At 42.0% G+C, this 19,538-nt stretch overlaps 1 protein-coding gene and 1 long non-coding RNA gene across 5 annotated transcripts in view; both read left to right on the forward strand.

The window, feature by feature from the left end:
• SSH2 (slingshot protein phosphatase 2) overlaps positions 1-19,538 on the forward strand; it is a 291,139-nt gene that overhangs the window by 196,377 nt on the left and 75,224 nt on the right. For all 4 annotated transcript variants that reach the window (XM_032279320.1, XM_032279317.1, XM_032279318.1 and 1 more), the window contains one exon: positions 18,456-18,559. In XM_032279320.1, coding sequence (XP_032135211.1) covers positions 18,456-18,559 — 104 coding nt within the window. The remainder of the gene's footprint in view (positions 1-18,455; positions 18,560-19,538) is intronic.
• On the forward strand, positions 5,499-6,744 carry LOC116552589. Its single transcript, XR_004269460.1, has 2 exons — positions 5,499-5,956; positions 6,003-6,744. It is a non-coding gene; the product is annotated as an uncharacterized LOC116552589 (long non-coding RNA).

Below are 19,538 nucleotides of genomic sequence, written 5' to 3' on the forward strand. Positions count from 1 at the left end.
AACTGACTTAATTTTTTTTTTTTTTTTTTTGAGACGGAGTTTCGCTCTTGTTACCCAGGCTGGAGTACAATGGCACAATCTCGGCTCACCGCAACCTCCGTCTCCTGGGTTCAGGCAATTCTCCTGCCTCAACCTCCTGAGTAGCTGGGATTATAGGCACGCGCCACCATGCCCAGCTAATGTTTTGTATTTTTAGTAGAGACTGGGTTTTACCATGTTGACCAGGATGGTCATCTCCTGACCTCGTGATCCACCCGCCTCGGCCTCCCAAAGTGCTGAGATTACAGGCGTGAGCCACTGCGCCCGGTCTCAGTTTTTTAAATAACAACAACAACAACAACAACTCCATGGTGTTCCAGTATTTGAGAATTCACTTTTAGAACCTTATTGGTACATGGGTGGATAAGCTACAATGCAACTGCATTGTATGCTATAGAAGCCAGGGAGTGGTGTTTTAAACAAAAACAACAAAACTTGAAAATAAGCCTATAGGCCAGGCTTGGTGGCTCACACCTGTAATCCCAGCACTTTGAGAGGCGGGCGAATCACCCGAGGTCAGGAGTTTGAGACCAGCCTGGCTAAAGTGGCGAAACCCCATCTCTATTTTAAAATTACAAAAATTAACTGGGTGCAGTGGCAGGCACCTGTAATCCCAGCTACTTGGGATGCCAGGGCAGGAGAATCACTTGAACCCAGGAGGCAGAGGTTGCAGTGAGCCGAGACTGCACCATTGCACTCCAGCCTGGGTGACAAAAGCAAAACTCTGTCTCAAAAAAAAAAAAAAAGAAAAGAAAATAGACCTACATTTCCACCCCTACTCTGTCATTTACTAATTGTGTAATTGGTAAGCTCAAGCAGGTTACTCTCAAAACCTTTGTTTTCTCACCTGTGAAATAGGAAGAAGGACTTCTGTTCATGGAGTTATTGTAGATAGTGGTTGTAAAGTACTAGGCATCATGCCTAACACAAGGTGGGTACTCAATAAATGATAGTTACAAAGTCCCCCCCCCTTTTTTTTTTCTTTTTTTTTAAAAAAAAAAAAAGACAGAGCCTTGCTCTGTTGGTTAGGCTAGAGTGGCACAATCTTGGCTCACTGCAACCTCTGCCTCTCTGGTTAAAGTGATTCTCCTGCCTCAGCCTCCCTAGTAGTGGAATTACAGGCCTGTGCCACCACACCTGGTAGAGATGGGGTTTCGACATATTGGCCAGGCTGGTCTCCAAACTCCTGACCTCAGGTGATCCGCCTGCCTTAGCCTCCCAAAGTGCTGGGATTACAGGCATGAACCACTATGCCCAGCCCAAACTCCTCTTTAAGTGTTTTTTTGTTTTTGTTTTTTGAGATGGAGTCTCACTCTGGTGCCCAGGTTAGAGTACAGTGGTGTGATCTCGGCTGACTGCAACCCCTGCCTCCCAGTTCAAGCAATTCTCCTGCTTCAGCCTTCTGAGTAGCTGGGATTACAGGCGCATGCCACCACTCCAGCTGACTTTTGTTTTTTAGTAGAAACGGGGTTTAACTATGTTGGTCAGCCTGGTCTCAAACTCCTGACCTCGTGATCCTCCCGCGTCAGCCTCCCAAAGTGCTAGGATTACAGGCGTGAGCCACCATGCCCAGCCTCTTTAAGTTTATTTCACAGTGCTCAAAGCCAGCACCTAACTGCTGCTACCAACCATCACACAACTCCCAAGAGAACATTTTGATGGACATGCCATTGTAACAGATTCTAAGTTTTTACAAATGGAAGTTTGTGAAGTAATGTTAAAATTCTTGCCATTATAAACAATAGTTGTCCAGTAGGCAGTTGATTATATAGGTCTGGGGCTCTGATGATAGATCTGATCTTTTAGAGAGCCAGTGGTTGTGGCAGCCAGCCTCCAGGGTGGTGCATAGTGGTTGTTGCCTCCCAATATTGCTATCTTTGTGTTAGTCCCCTTCTACAGGAAATAGGGCTGAGCTATATTACCAATATGATGTTGCAGAAATTATGATGTGTGTCCTCCAAAATTAAATCACAAAAGTATTGTTCTGCTACCTTGTTCTCCCTGGGATCACTCATTCTGGAGAAGGCCAGCTGCCCTGTCATAAGGGCACTCAGGCAGCCCAGAGGAGAAATTTGCATGGCAAAGAACTGAGATCTCCTCTCAGCAGCCATGTAAATGAGCCACCTTGGAAACAGATCCTCCAGTCCCAGTCTAGGCTTCAGATGACTGCAGTTGCATAAGAGACCCTAAGCCAGAACCACCCAGCTAAGCTGTTCCTAAATTCCTGATTCTCAAAAACTGTGTGAGATAATAAATGTTTTTTGTTGTTTTCGGCTTTTAAGTTTTAGGATAATTTGCTGTGCATCAGTAGATAACTAATCAGGAGTCATCAGCATATAGGATGATGATGACCATAGTATGGATGAAGACATTCAGAAGAGTAATATAGAACAAGGAGAGGAGTGGTGATGAAATCATGGAAGACGTCATATTTAAGAAGTTGGCAAAAGCATTGCAGCCCACAAATGAGAATGTGAAGGAATAGCCAGAAACACAGAAAGAATAATAAGAAAATTTCAAGAAGGTGGATGGTTGTTAACAATATCAAATGATCAAGCATTTGATAAGGACTGAGAAAATGTTCATTGGATTTTCCAAGCAAAAGAAAATCCCAATTACAGTGTATTGAAAAGTGAATTACAGACAAGGAAGTAGAAACATTGAAACCCTACACCACTTGCCTTTCTCTGCCTCTTTTCATTTTCTGCCACTCATTGTTGGCTCACAACATTTCAATGCTCCTGACCTCCCTGCAAATTCCCAAGCTAGCCAGTCACACTTCTGCCTCAGGGCCTTTGCATCTGCTGCTCCCACTACCTTTTTTCAGATGGGGTCTTGCTATGTTGCCCAGGCTGGTTTTAAAATCCTGGGCCCAAATGATCCTTCCACCTTATCCTCCAGAGTAGCTGGGATTACAGGTGCATACCACCATGCCCAGCTCCCCCCACTGCCTTTAATGTTCTTTTTCCAAACAGCTGCATGGCTCCCTCCCTGATTCCTACAGATCTCTTGTTGAAATGTCAGCTTAGTGAAGAGATTTTTTTCTGCCATATCTTATAACACAAGCAAGTTTACACAATAGCACTCCCTGTTGCTTTTTCTCTACTTCATTTTTCTCCATAGCACTTACCACGAGCTCATGTCTAAAGTGGCAGCCACTGCTTTTCTCTGGCCAGTTGTTGCTAGATGGACATGTGTGTTCAAATTTCATGATTTTTCAAAAGAAGCTGGATTTTTAAGTACAATTAATTGTCAATGGGCCGAGAGCTGGCTCACACCTATAATCTCAGCACTTTGGGAGACAAGGCAGGAGGATACTTGAGTCCAGAAGTTCTAGCCCAGCTTGGACAACATAGTAAGACCTCATCTCTGCAAAATATTAAAAAATTAGCCAGGCATGGTAGCACACACCTAGAGTCCCAGCTACTCAGGATGCTGAAGTGGCAGGATCACTTGACTTGAGGTTGAGGCTGCAGTGAGCCGTGAACACACCATTGCCCTCTAGCCTGGGTGAAAAGCGAGACCCTGCCTGAAAAAAATATTGTTAATAAATTTATGTTTCAAAGCACTGTGAAGGTCAAACAGACTCTTTGGTTTTATTTGTTTGTTTGTTTTTGAGACAGAGTCTCTCTCTGCCACCAGGCTAGAGTGCAATGGCGCCATCTCCACTCACTGCAACCTCCGACTCCCTGGTTCAGGCAATTCTCCTGCCTCAGCCTTCTGAGTAGCTGGGATTACAGGCACACGCCACCATGCCCAGCTAATTTTTGTATTTTTAGTAGAGACAGGGCTTCACCATGTTGGTCAGGGTAGTCCTGAATCCCTGACATCGTGATTTGCCTGCCTTGGCCTCCCAAAGTGGTGGGATTACAAGTGTGAGCCACCACACCCAGCCAACAGACTGACGGTCTGTTTTAAGGGCAATGGATAGGGTAGGGTTACTGACAAAAGATACGGAACTAGAATGGTCAGAGAGATACCAGATGTACTTAGTGTTTTAGAAACTGAGGAGAGCAGGGGCAGGGTCATCTCAAAAAGGAGAAAGTGATTTGCTGGTACACATCAGGTATTAAATGAAGAGCAGAAATTGATGCTAAGCTGAGTTTGTCCTTGGGATCTATCACTTGGGAAATCATTGGCAAACTTAGAGTGGGGGAGGAGTTTCAGAGAAGTGATGAGACAGAAGCAAGATGGCAGTGGGTAGAAAAAATGACTGGCAAGAGAAGAAAATGGTGACAGCAAGTATAGACTTTCTCCTTAATAAAGAGAACTTAGAAGAGAACACAGGATCAAGTTAAGATTTGGGGGCATGGAGGTTGTTTTCCTTTAAGGAAAACAGACCAGACTTGAGCATGTTTCCAAGCTGAGGAGTAGTAGTCACTAGAGAGAGAAAACTAGGAGATGAGGGAATGGGACCAAGGACACAGGTGGCAGCTGGATGTATCATTCTCTCATATTGGAGAAAGGAGATAAGACTGCAGGTGAGAGAAAGTAACTGAGAGAAATCACACTAGCTAACCTCCATTTTCTTTGTGGTATAGAAGGCCAAGTTAACAGTGGAAAGGAATAGGAGAGGGAGCTGTCCAGAGCTGTTAAGTGCCCGGCTGAGTAAAGTCAGTGTTGTTGCCGTCATCTCAGATATCCTTGCACTGAGCCCGTGAATGTGCTGTGGCATCCAGAGGCATGGTTCCTTATCTTCTTAAGTGTTTGGCTGCCTTTCTCTCATTTATTCCATGTATAATTACTAAACATTTAGTGTCAAGTACTGTGCTAAACATTAGAGAGATAACATCAGACGAGTTAAAGTTTCTGCTCTCTGGGAGCTTACTGCTTAAACAGATAATAGTAACATCAAATAACCATATCATTTTAAGCAGTAGCATTATGAAGGGAAATCAGGAGCAAAAATAGACTGTGGGGAAACCAGTTAAGAAATAGGACATGGGACTAGGTTGGTTAGGGAGGAAAGAAAAGCCAAAAGGAGGTTGATAGCCTAGAAAAAGTTGAGGAATCGGGATGAGGAGTCTCCCTCATCTTGAAGAGGGAGTGAACACACAGGAATTATAAGGAGAAGGAATTGTAATCAGAAAGTGAGAGTTTAGTTTCTGAAATTAAGACCATCAAGAACGCATGCCTTCCAGAGGGACCCTATGAATTAGAAGTCTAAAAGGAGAAAAGGTCTTTAAAGACTAAGAGGATGAGAAATTTTGAGACAAAATTGTTGGATTTTCATCTGTATGAACACTGTAATATCTTTTTTTTTCTTTTATTTATTTATTTTTTTGAGATGGAGTTTCGCTCTTGTTGCCCAGGCTGGAGTTGCCCAATAGCACTATCTCAGCTCACCGCAACCTCTGCCTCCCAGGTTGAAGTAATTCTGCCTCAGCCTCCCAAGTAGCTGGAATTACAAGCATGCGCCACCATGCCCAGCTAATTTTGTATTTTTAGTAGAGACAGTGTTTCTCCATGTTGGCCAGGCTGGTCTCGAACTCCTGACCTCAGGTGATCCACTTGCCTTAGCCTCCCAAAGTACTGAGATTACAGACGTGAACCACAGTGCCTGGCCACACTGAAATATTTCAAGATTATTGTAAGAATTAGGGAAAGAAGAGAAGATTGGACAAAATAAGGAATAAATAAAAGAGTGACAAGGATATCAGAAGGTAACAGCACCAAAGAACAGAGGGTGACCTTAGCCTCAAAGACACATTACCAAGCATGAAAGACAAATGGTCTGAAAGCAGGGTTTGACACTTTGACCAAATGCTTGAAAGCCTAATTTGCATTTCTTCTGCAGTTGTGTTTTTAAATACCTGGGAAGTCATTTGTTGAATCATGCAAATGAAATTATTTTTCAAATGCTGAACAGTTTTTCTGAGTTAATCTCCTTCTATTTTGTTTTTTTCCTAACTATTGGGTGCCATGTCGTGGTTACTAAGAGACGTGACCAACATGTCTCTTAGTAACCAAGACATCCAGCATTTTAAATACTGAGAAAGAACTTTTCAGGTCATTTACTTTCGGGGCCAGATAGCTTTTAAATTTTTCCATTTTGAAAAAGTATTTAAATCTAGAGTTTAGGGCTACAGAACCAAGAAGCTTTGTTGATTCAGTCTGTAAGGGAACTGGGTTCCTTTGAGCTGAGGCAGTTTCTCCTGTCTTTGGAGGAGGACCTTCTCAAAATCAAAACTCCCCACCACTGTCAGTCACCAGAAGGCCCAGGGTCAGTTGTGTATTGGGAAGTTGCTTGAGGCCAGTTCCTTTCCTGGGCACCTAGGTTTTCTCTTTTCTGTTTTTGCTTGTGGGTGAGGGAGGCGAGGGTTATTTTTGGATGGTGGCTGGAGGCAAGACTGAGGCTGAGCCTTGTTAAGGTGGCTGGCTGCACAGAGAGGGAGACAAGAAGAGAACAGTGGTGTCATGAGAAGGTCTGGGTCTTAGCTCACACTCAGAAGGGTTTTTTAGCAATGCTGCTTGGTGTAAGTCCAAGAATGGTGGCTATCTGGAAGAATGAGACAGTGTGTGTTCTTCTCAAAGGTATTCAGAAGTCAAAATTATTTTAGATCTGTGTTTGGTCTCACAAGACATGTGGTGAATTAAGCCCACCTGCTTCCATTTGGCGCCCTGCCTTAGACTCCCTAAAGGCCCTCCAGCTCTGATCTGTTATGATTTGGTAGTGCTTTAAAACTCAAACCAAAAGCTAGAAGCATTAAATCTCTGAAAGGAGGTCAAATGAGTGTGTGGCCAGACAGCACCTAAAAGAAAAGTCTTTTGGTCTTAGAGAAGACTGAAGAGGAACCAGGGAGAGAGAGGGCAGGCATCCACTTCCTTTCCCATGTGAGCTTTTTGCCTTCCTTTCTAGGCCCCATGGTCTTCCTAACTTTTCATTTCTACACCTAGTTTTTGATATTATTAAAGCAACATTTAAAATCCAAGAAATTTACTAAAGGAAAAAGAAGTAATCTTAAGAGACAGCATGAAAGTATTTGCCTCACTGGAATAGTTTGAATTTTTCCCCACTTAGACCTGAACTTTGTCTTCAGGATTCTATGAAAAATAGAACAAATGGCTGGACACAGTGGCTTACGCCTGTAATCCAGGAACTTTGGGAGGCTGAGGTGGGCGGATCACCTGAGGTCAGGAGTTCGAGCCCAGCCTGGCCAACATGGTGAAACCCTATCTCTACTAAAAATACAAAAAAATTAGCTAGGCATGGTGGCGGGTGCCTGTAATTCCAGCTATTTGGAAGGCTGAGGCAGGAGAATCTTTTGAACCCAGGAGGCAGAGGTTGCAGTGAGCTGAGACCACACCATTGCACTCCAGCCTGGGCAACAGCACGGGACTCCATCTCAAAAAAAAAAAAAAAAAAAGAAAGAAAGAAAGAAAAAGAAAAATAGAACAGACATCACACCAAGCTTTGCAGTGAAATCCTGCCTTTGTTCTCTTCAGATGAACTGACCAGCAGTGTTTTTAATTGCTAGTTGTTTCATACTGTTATTTAGCTATATGTCCTGTTGTAGTAACATCTAACACAGAACAAAGGGTTAAAGTGCTGCCCAGAGTATCAGATGACATGGGGGCTTAAGCCTGGCCCTGCTGCTAACTAGCTATGTGATTTTAAGGTAAATCAGTAAATTCTCTGGGCTTCAGTTGATATATCAGATTCTCTGTTGCAAGCTCGGAAATGATTTTTTTTTTTTTTTGAGACAAAGTCTCACTCTGTTGCCCAGGCTGGGGTGCAGTGACACGATCTCTACTCACTGCAACATCTGCCTCCCGGGTTCGAGCGATTCTCCTGCCTCAGCCTCCTGAGTAGCTGGGATTACAGGCACCCACCACCACACCAGCTAATTTTTTAATTTTTAGTAGAGATGGGGTTTCACCATGTTGGCCAGTCGGGTCTCAAACTCCTGACCTCAAGTAATCCACCCGCCTAAGCCTCCCAAAGTGCTGGAATTACAGGCATGAGCCACCGCGTCTAGCCAGAAATGAATTTTAACTGTCATAAGTAAAATATTTGTCAGAAAGATGTCAGACATCCTAATGGATGGGAGGCTAGAGGACCAAACTTAGAGAACAGATATATGAAAGGAAAATAATCTCAAAATCATCCCCCAAATCATCACCAAGCCAAAGGGAAAAGTCAAGCTGGGAAGTGCTTAGGGCAAATCTGCCTCCTGTTCTATTCCTAAAAAAGATAGCTACCAAGATTTTTTAAAGCTACATAGCTCCCTCACAAGGAATTTCCTTGTGGACAAATGACAGACGGAACTCAAAGATATCCCTCCTCTGCTCAGTAGCATAAATGCATACCTGATTGCCTTCTTTGGAAAGGCGAATCAGAAACTCAAAAGAATGCAACCATTTGTCTTTTATCTACCTATGACCTGGAAGTCCCCTCACTGCTTCAAGTTGTCTTGCCTTTCCTGACAGAACCAGTGTACATTTTTCATATGTTGATTGATGTCTCATATCTCCATAAAATGTATAAAACCAAGCTGTGCCCCTACCACATTGGGCACATGTCATCAGGACCTCCTGAGGCTGTGTCACGGGCATACATTCTTAACTTTGGCAAAATAAACTTCCTAAATTGACTGAGACCTATCTCAGATATTTAGGGTTCACAGGAAAGAGCTAGGGTCATTCAGGGAAGACCAGGGAGCAGGAGTAGACTGGCCCATACCTCGAAACTCTCCCCATGTATCCAAAGCAGTAGGAAAAATGGGGTATGGTCCCAGGGTAGTTTCCAGGGGAGATTCAGAGTCCAAGGGGAGAGTTTCCAACTGGCCAGATGTAAGCCACGTTCCAGCTTCCTACAAAACCCCTTACAGTTCCAGAGTGGGAGGCCGCCAAAACCATATTTGAATGGATTCCCCAAAAGCAGAGTAGGATGATGGTGAAAAAGAGAAATCTATTGCTGAACAGCCACAAACAGCAAATGTCAAAGCAGATGTGCCCCATCTGTAAAAACTGGAAGGTTGAATTGTATGACCAGTGGTAAAATTATTGATTTTAAATTATGTTTCTATCAGACATTTCTAAGATGCACAAGGTTGGGGCAAAAATAGAATAACAAGATCTTATCAGTAAATGAACATTCAAAATGAACAGAACAAGTAATTTTGGTTTTTTGTTTTGTTTTGGCCTTCCATTTAGGCCGGTAGTGAAAAGACCACAAAGTTTCGTCCTGATTGGAATTTGTCTCTCAGTCTTGAACAAACAGATCCTTTTTCCCCCTTCAGTTGTAGGAAAGGAGAAAAACAAATAGCTGCATCTGAGTATAGTTGTGCTGGGCATTGTGCAACAGGGTTCAAGTGGAAGACTAGGAGGGACTAAGTCTGATGGTTATTGTTAATCAGTAAGAACCAGAGTCCTAAGCCCTTCTCTGCTTTGGCCAGTAATTTGTCTACTCATGTGGTCCAGTCTCTGCTTGTCTGCTGATAAGTAGAGAAATAATCCTGACACTTGGATTCAGAGGCATGTTTCTGGGAAGTTAATGCCCTCAGGGAGAGAGTTCCAGGTATGGCTGGGCATTCTAATGTTGAATGTTTGGTCATGCTGCAGGAGTAGGGTGAGAATATTTAATTACAGAGAACAGTATGATATTTGGGTTTGGATTTTCTCTTGTTGTATTCTAAATTCTTTAGGATTACAGAGTCACATTTTCTTCACTACCTAGAGGTATACTTTTAACTTTTGCAGCCAGGTTGCATACATCAAGGCACAATTACTTTTTCCTTACTGTTTTGGGGGTTTGGCCAGATTTTTTCCATTAGGCATTAGTATTGATGGTTGTGTAGTTCCTTGACCTCTGGTCTGATATTTAAAACTTTTTATTATGAAATTCTTTGTCTGTGCGATGTGGTCACATCAAGTGAGAACATGAATTCCTTTCCATGTAGTGGGGTTGACAGAAGCTGTCCTAGCAACCTTGAATCTGAAAATTAAACAAGTAAGCAGAAAAGCTTATCAGGTGGGGAAGAATATTGGGAGGGTACAATGTATTTGAAAGATTCCACTAGATATTCTTCAAGACAAAAGCATGAGTTCAAATTATGTGTAGTACTTGAATTTAACATAAATACCAACCGGCTCACCTTGTGCAGTAATATTGCATGCAGTCAATAGTACATAATGATTTGCCTACAAATTTTGGCTTCAAGCAGAAATGCCAAACCTACTCCAGAGTTTTGCATTACAAACATTATGAACATAAAAATCTGCTTTGTTCATTTTAGTATTAAAAGTATAACATCTACTTTCTGCAACTTGATTTCTCATAGTCAGTGAGCCATTTCTTCTTATGTATGTTGCATGTAGAACAGAATAATTTCTGGCCAACTGACATTCAGCAGTTAGGCCAGGTGTGTTGTTGCTTTGTTTTGCTTCCTTGACCTTCCTGCTGGTCATGGATGATCACCCTGGTCACATTCCTCAAAGATTATTTCAACCTCAGAATAGTTAAATATTTTCTTCCCTTAGTTGACCTTTTCTTCCACACTTTGCCTGAGAAAAAACTACCAGTTAACAAATGTCATACTTTAGGAAATGATTTTGATCAGAAGGGATTGGCACAGAGTACTTCCCCAAATACATTTAAAGCCAACTACTCTTTCCTCCATTTTTTGAGACTAAGATGCCACTGTCATTTCCAATAGATACTACAGTTTGCTCACTGTCCAGCCCAACTGGATTCATCTCTCAGACATGGTCTTTATCCCCCTCAGTATAGTCTTTATGTTTATGGCCTTGCTAGGAAGGTGGTGGGGAAAATAAGAGTTGGAATCCGAATGGATGTCAGCACTTTTCTCACTCCTATATTCTACTTGGGTTTTTTTTTTTTTTTGGAGACCCAGGCTAGAGTGCAGTGGCACCGTCTCGGCTCACTGCAACCTCCGCCTACAGGGTTCAAGCAATTCTCCTGCCTCAGCCTCCCAAGTAGCTGGAACTGCAGGCACCTGCGACCACTCGCAGCTAATTTTTTGTATTTTTAGTAGAATTTTTTGTATTTTTAGTTTCACCATGTTAGCCAGGAGGGTCCTGATCTCCTGACCTCATGATCCATCTGCCTTGGACTCCCAAAGTGCTGGGATTACAGGTGTGAGCGACCATGCCTGGCCTTTTTTTTTTTAAATGAAGTTTTCACTCTGTTGCCCAGGCTGGAGTCCAGTGGCATGATCTTAGCTCACTGCAAACTCCGCCTCCCAAATTCAAACAATTATCTTGCCTCAGCCTCACGAGTAGCTGGGATTACAAGTGTGTGCCACCATACCTGGCTAATTTTTGTATTTTCAGTAGAGACGAGGTTTCGCCATGATGGCCAGGCTGGTCTCAAACTCCTGGCCTCAAGTAATCCGCCCTCCTTGGCCTCCCAAAGTGCTGGGATTACAGGCGGGAGCCACCACACTCAGCCTCTACTCTACTTTTAAATTCTATTCTGTTGAAAAGGTGTGTAGGGAAGATATTGTATTTCATCCATCAAAAACTATATCATAAAATGAAAACATCGTAGAGAAGGATTCAGAGCATGAGCTTTCAAGTCAAATCTTGATTTGAATCCTTGCCCTGAGGCTTACTAGCTGTATGATTGATTTTAGACAAGTAACTTATGATCTCTGAGTCCCTCAGTCTCTTACACGTTTATTGGGGGTAAAAATAGTACCTACTTTGGGATAACACTGGGATAAATGCCTGATGTAGGTGACGGGGGGATGGAGACAGCAAACTACCATGGCATGTGTGTACCTATGCAACAATCCTGCAAGATCTGCACATGTACCTCAGAACTTAAAGTACAATAAATAAAATAGTACCTACTTCATAGAATTGTTAGGAAAGTTAAATGAAGTAAAGTGCACCTAGCATACAGTAGATAACTAGTTGAGTTAACTATTATTAGCTCATTTTATACATATATATACACACACATACACACACACACATACACACACACACACACACACACACACACACATAACCAGGGATGACTTTCCCCTTGTTGATCAAGCAATCTTGTGGCAAAGAGAAGCATAGATGTTCTTAAGTTATAAAGACTCTGGAGAACTTCACTGTCACGAGTACTCTATTAGAAAGGTGATCCTTTCATTTTTGTATCAAGCAGCTAATTATTCTCTTTAAATCAAGAGAATAGTATTCTCTCTTTGATCTCAAGACAATAGTATTCTCGTTATCTCATTTATTCCTTATGTAGGGGTTTCTAAATCCTTTGGAGTTGTGTTTAACTTAGGCATCAGTAATCCCATACAAATGACTTCATAAAGTTTACTGCAGTCCTGTTTCTGGGCCACATTCTACAGAACTAGTCAATTCAGAAAATATGAAAAAGTTTTCACCTACCTTTCTAAAGAACATTTTTTTTTTTTTTTTAGACAGAATCTCACTCTCTTGCCCAGGCTGGAGTGCAGTGGCATAGTCTCAGTTCACTGCAACCTCCAACTCCTGGGTTCAAGCAATTCTCAAAGTGCTAGGAATACAGGCGTGAGCCACTGTGCCCAGCAAGAACAGATTTTTTTTTTTCTTTTTTGAGACAGAGTCTCGCTCTGTCACCCAGGCTGGAGTACAGTAGTGCAATCTCAGCTCACTGCAACCTCCACCTTCTGGGTTCAAGCAATTCTTCTGCCTCAGCCTCCCGAGTAGCTGTGATTACAAATGCCTGCCACCATGCCTGGCTAATTTAATAGAAATGGGGTTTCACCATGTTGCCCAGGCTGGTCTCAAACTCCTGAGCTCAAGCAATCCACCCACTTTGGCTTCCCAGAGTGCTAGGATTACAGGTGAGAGCCTGTGCGCCCAGCCAAGAACAGATTTTTAATTAGACGATTGACAACTCCATGTCAATTGAATTTTTAGGCAGCTGCTTCAGAAAGACATATTTACATAATAAATATCTTACTATTCTGGCAAGATATACCAACCTTTTACCTTATACAAAAGTATACATGATTAAATTTACATATAATTTTCTTCATATGCAAATAAAGCATTTAATTTTCAAGCGGAATTTTATCTACCTAAACTCTGGTGGTAGTTATAAATTTTGTTTTATCACTTCCGTGCTATGAATTTTTTTCCGTAATGATAAGAGATTTTTGTAATCAGCCACACACTTATTTCTGGTCCCTTTGTGACCAACAGAATGTCACTTTTTTGATAACTGAGGAGTCATAACCTGGGGCCACGGAATAAAGAGGATTGATTGTGCCATCCAGATTGTCTGCCATGACTCTCTGGGAGCCCATATCGCACCTCTTATAATAGTATTAAATAGTAGTCTTGGGCCAGGCACAGTGGCTTATGCCTGTAATCCCAGCACTTTGGGAGGCCAAGGCAGATGGATCCCTTGAGGTCAGTAGTTCGAGATCAGCCTGGGCAACATGGTGAAACCCTGTCTCTACTAAAAATACAAAAATTAGCTGGGTAAGTCCAGGCACGGTGGCTCATGCCTGTAATCCCAACACTTTGGGAGGCCAAGGCAGGCAGATCACAAGGTCGGGAGTTCAAGTCCAGTCTGGCCAACATGGTGAAACCCCCGTCTCTACTAAAAATACAAAAATTGGCTGGGTGTGGTGGGGAGTGCCTGTAGTGCCAGCTACTCGGGAGGTTGAGGCAGGAGAATCACTTGAACCCAGGAGGTGGAGGTTGCAGTGAGTCAAGATTGTGCCATTGTACTCCAGCCTGGGAGACAGAGGGAGACTCCTTCTCAAAAAAAAAAAAAAAAAAAAAAAAAATTAGCTGAGTATGGTGGCATATGCCCGTAGTCCCAGCTACTTGAGAGTCTGAGGCATGAGTATCATTTGAGTCTGGGAGGCAGAGGTTGCAGTGAGCCGAGATCTCACCAGTGCACTCCAGCATAGGCAACAGAGCGAGACTCCATCTCAAAAAAAAAAAAAAACAGTAGTCTCCTGGCCTACCTAGGTCTGCTATGCATTTTGTTCCATCAGAAAATTTTGTTGACATTTGTGTTTCAAATTGGAAAGCCTCTCTTTTCCTTTATACTCTATGTGAGTTTGACTCCTCGCCTTTCTTTGATAATCAGGACTTTTTGGAGTCCAGGTGGCTTTAAATTAACCGATGGCCTTTGTCCAGTTCCTTAACCCTTACCTTGAGAAATCACTACATACATTTTAAAGAATACATTTAGGTATGCTTTAAAGGAGGAATGTACTTAGATATGCTTTAAAGCATAAGCCACAAATGTATCTATCAAGAACAGTATTACAGAACTCCGAACACCAGGAAGTTCTTAAAATAGTGTTTGTCAAAGAGAAACTACCTCTGTGTCACAAAAGGAATGACTGAAGTATGTTGTTTTAAACTGTTCAACAAATATACACACTTCCTTTGTACATGTAGAGAACTGCTTTGTTTACTGGAAACCGCAGTGTCCAAAGCTGTTACTTTGCCTGGTGAATAGGTAGAATATTTAGCCTTTATTTTAAAAATATTTTCATTTAGTAAAGCAGCAGTTGCTGTGTTGGCAGCAGTGTGAATTTCATTTCCTGTCTGTGGTGTAGCCCACTCATCCTGTCACTCAGACATTTTGTTTTAAGTTGTTCCTGTAATGTGAGTGGAACAGTATGACCCCACAGTAGGGTGGCATGTGAACACCACGGATGTAACAAGAGACAAGCCTTGTGTAACAGACCACAAGAGAGCAATGCTTTATTTAAAGATGAAAACAAAACAAAATCAAGGCACCCTCACCCCCAGCCAGCATGCAAATTTTTAAAGTGACATCTGTGGATTCTTTTGTTTTTAGAAGACATGCTTTAGTCTATTTGGCAGATTAACTCAAAAGTTTTATTAGCATTATGTACTTTATTAAATGATAAAATTGAATCAGTATCTGATAGCATTATAGAGGTGATTTAATTTCATTTGTTAATCTATTATCAAACATTTTAAAGTCCATTAATCTGCCACATACATTGAGTTCTATATTGATTATTTTTACATGTGAGACTTGTCCTAATTACAATTTTTGCTACAGTGGCAGGACAGACATACAGTGTGGAAAATACGTGGGGTAAATTCATTCATCCATCACGTATTATTTAAGTGGCTAATAGGTGCCTTACGCTATTTCTAGTGCTGAAGCTACAGTGATGTGCAAAATTAAGCCCTTGCTCTCATGGAGCTTATATTCTACTATAGGAGGGTAACCACAAGTATACACGTGAATAATTACAATTTTAGTTTATGATAAATATTCTGAAGGAAACAGAACAACAGGCTAGAGTATGATTGGAATTGGGGGAAGGAGCAGTGATATTGGAGCTGAGACTTACATAGTGACCAGCCACAAGAAAAGTATTCCAGGAAAAGAACAGAAGGCATAAAGGCCCTCAAACATTCAAGAAAGAGAAAAGGATCGTAGATCATGGTAAACAAAAGGGGAGAAGATGTAAGATCAGAGGAGTAGCTTCCTGTAGGGTGTTACAGGGCCTTGAAGAGCAAGCTAAAAGACTGGTTTTTTTATTTATAAGTACGAAAGGAAACCTTTGAGGAGTTTTAAGCAGGGAAGTGACACTGTATGATCTATATGTTTTTTAAGTCACTCTAGTTGCTGTTTGGTGAGTAGGTAATGGAGGGCAGAAGTGACTGCAGATAGACCTGTTAAGAAGTTTTCTGCTGATACATCGCCTGGGGTTTGTTTCACTGTGGGGGCAAGGTAGAATTGGTGAGGATGTAGAAGAAACAAAATTTGCCACAAATTAAAGCTGAAATATGACGGGAACATAGAGGTTTGTTATAGTATTTCCTCTACTTTTGTATATGTTTGAAATTTTCTGTAATAAAAAGCTTTTTTAAGAAAAACTTTTTAAATAGTGGTCCAAGTAAGGAATGATAGTGCCATGGACCAATGTGGTAGTGGTGATAGGGATAAGTGGGCAGATTCAAGATGTATTTGAAAGTGAAGCTCACAGGATTTGCTAATGGATTAGATACGTATTATAGGAAGGAAAGACACTAAGAATGACTATTAAGTGTTTTGCCTAAACAACTGGGAGAATAAGGCTGGAGAATGAGGCTAGATTGACTTGAGGGTAGGGGAGCTCAAGAATTTAGTTTTGGCAACATGAATTTAGCATGCCAATTAGATTTCCGTGTGGAAATATTGAGTAGACAATGTCATTTATAATCTGTTATAACGTTTAATAGCAGTACTGTACTCACAAGCAATTCGGAATCCTCTATTATGTATTTCTAAACTTGGCCGTTCGTGACTTAAGTTCTGTTCTTTCAGATTCTGCGAGAACCTTGATGGATAACTTGAAAGACTTATTTAGTCTATTGATATGAAATAATTTAGATTTATTTTCTGGTTTATTTTCTGGTTGTTCGTGGATATCCACTCATTTTTGTGTTGGTCATTTTTTTTTTTTTTTTTTTTTTTTTTTGACAGAGTCTCACACTGTCACCAGGCTGGAGTGCAGTGGCGCAGTCTTGGCTCACTACAACCTCCGCCTCCCAGGTTCAGGGGATTCTCCTGCCTCGGCCTCCCAAGTAGCTGAGACTGCAGGTGCATGCCACCACCAGGCTAATTTTTTTGTATTTCTAGTAGAGATGGGGTTTCACCATCTTAGCCAGGATGGTCTCGATCTCCTGATCTTGTGATCCGCCCACCTCAGCCCCCCAAAGTGCTGGGATTACAAGTGTGAGCCACTGTGCCTGGCCTCTTTTTTTTTTTTTTTTTTTTTTTTTTAGAGAGAGGTTTGCTCTGTCGCCCCAGCTGGAGTATAATGGTGCCATCATAACTCACTATAATCTCAAACTCCGAGGTTCAAGTGATCCTCCCACCTCACCCTCCTGAATAGCTAGGACTATAGGTGTTTGATACCACACCCAGCTAATTTTTAAAATATTTTTCTTGAGATAGGGCCTCACTGTGTTGTCCAGTCTGGTCTCAAACTCCAAACCTCAAGCAGTCCTCTTGGCTTGGCCTCCTAAAGCACTGGAATTACAGGCATGAACTACTGTGACCAGACCAGTGATTGTATTTTGAATAGCTACTAACCTCAGCAGTAATTCTCCACCTATATTATCATTGTGTGAATGACAAACCCTAGTGGGTTAGACACACTTCTTGTACATTACTTCTTTTCACTGAGTATGGGGATGCAAGTTGGCAATAGTAAAATTTTGAGCTAACACTTTAGTGTGGTATATATTTTAAACATAAATCTTTTTTGCAAACTTTGCACCTATTATTAGTAGCTAAATATTGTAACATACTTCACATCTGATCAGGACACTATTGAAACATCATTATTGATAACCTTCTACTAATCTACTTATAATAACTAATATTTATTGAGGGCTTTTTACTATGTGCCAGGCACCACTTTAAGAAGCTCTTTTCTCATTGGCTTTTCACAACAACTTTATTTTATTATCCCTGTTTACAGATAAAGAAATTTAGGCCTACTCAGGTAGGAAGAAGTAAAGCCAGGATTCAAACTCAGCCATTCTGGTTCCAGAGCCTCAGCTCTTAACTGCTGCCATGTAATGTATAGAATATCCTAAGTTTTGGCTAGGTGCAGCGGCTCACATCTGTACTCCTATCATTTTGGGAGGCCAAGGAGGGCAGATCATCTGAGGCCAGGAATTTGAGACCATCTTGGCCAATATGGTAAAACCCCGTCTCTATTAAAAATACAAAAATTAGCTGGTCATGGTGGCTCACACCTGTAATCCCAGCTACTCAAGACTCTGAGGCAGGAGAATTACATGAACCCAGGAGGTGGAGGTTGTTGCAGTGAGCCAAGATCATACCACTGCACTCCAGCCTGGATGACAGAATGAGACTCTGTCTCAAAAAAAAAAAAAACAAAAACAGAATATTGGAAGTTTTGTTTCAGAAAACTTGTCTAGAGGCCAGGCACGGTGGCTCATGCCTATAATCCCAACACTTTGGGAGGCCAAGGCAGGCGGATCATTTGAGGTCAGGAGTTCAAGACCAGCTTGACCCACATGGTGAAACCCCATCTGTACTAAAATACAAAAACTAGCCGGGCGTGGTGGCTGGGCTTGTAATCCCAGCTACTGGGGAGGCTGAGGCAGGAGAATCCCTTGAACCCAGGAGGTGGAGGTTGCAGTGAGCCAAGATCACGCCACTGCACTCCAGCCTGGGCGACAGAGCAAGACTCCCTCTCAAAAAAAAAGAAAAGAAAAGAAAAGAAAACTTCTCTAGATTAGACAGGAGCATATGAGTTGTAAGTAACCACAGCCTTTCTTGATTATGTTTTTACACTTCGTTCTGTGAAGTTGGGACTTTGGAATAGGGAAGAGAGAATCCTAAAGTGGTTCTTCATCCTACTCTTTGATTTCCTTTCATCCTACTCTTTGATTTCCTTTCCTAAGTAATTTATTTTCTTTTGACGTTTTCCTTGTAGCATCAGCGAGAGCTTTCTAACTGTCAAAGGTGCTGCCCTTTTTCTACCACGGGGAAATGGCTCATCCACACCAAGAATCAGCCACAGACGGAACAAGCATGCAGGTAATGCTTGCATATACACTATTTCTTTCTTGGTAACCATATCTTATGTTATATTTTAAAAAGCTGACTGCCTCATCCACATCTCTTCAGAAGTTCTTTAATGGTGAAAGAAAGCATTGTACTGTGTTGTAATCACTTTTCTTTTATACTCTCAGACCATTTTTCTAGCACTTAGCAAAAATCCTCATACACACACTAGATGCTTAATAAGTTTTTGTTCGAATAATAATAAGGTACAAAATACGCTAATGAACTTATATGAAACTTCTCATCTCAGTTAATGTTGTTGTTTGTTTGTTTGCTTGCTTGTTTGTTTTGAGACAGAGTCTCACTCTGTCACCAAGGCTGGAGTGCAGTGGCCTGATCCTGGCTCACTGCAACCTCTGCCTCCCAGGTTGAAGTGATTCTCCTGCCTGAGCCTCCTGAATATCTGGGACTACAGGTGTCCGCCACCATGACCAGCTCATTTTTGTATTTTTAGTAAAGACAGGGTTTCACCATGTTGGCCAGGCTGGCCTCGAACTTCTGACCTCAGGTGATCTCCCCGCTTTGGCCTCCCAAAGTGCTGGGATTACAGATGTGAGCCACCATGCCCAGCTAAGTTTTTTTTGTTTTTTTGTTTTTTTGTTTTTTTTTTTTTTGAGATGGAGCCTCACTCTGTCGCCTAGGCTGGAGTGCAGTGGCATAATCTCAGCTCACTGCAACCTCCACCTCCTGCGTTCAAGCAATTCTGCCTCAGCCTCCCAAGTAGCTGGGACTATAGGCATGTACCACTATGCCTAGCTAATTTTTGTATTTTTAGTAGAGATGGGGTTTTACTGTGTTGGCCAGGCTGGTCTCAAACTCCTGGTGTCAAGTGATCCGCCCACTTCAGCTATCCAAAGCACTGGGATTATAGGTGTGAGGCCCTGCGTTCAGCCACAGTTAAGGTTTTGAGTGCTCAGGTTAAAAATGTTCAGGTGGGCCAGGCACAGTGGCT

The sequence above is a fragment of the Sapajus apella genome, unplaced genomic scaffold (assembly GCF_009761245.1).
Source record: "Sapajus apella isolate SASKATOON/1434 unplaced genomic scaffold, GSC_monkey_1.0 scaffold12, whole genome shotgun sequence".
Classification (NCBI taxonomy): Eukaryota; Metazoa; Chordata; class Mammalia; order Primates; family Cebidae; genus Sapajus; species Sapajus apella.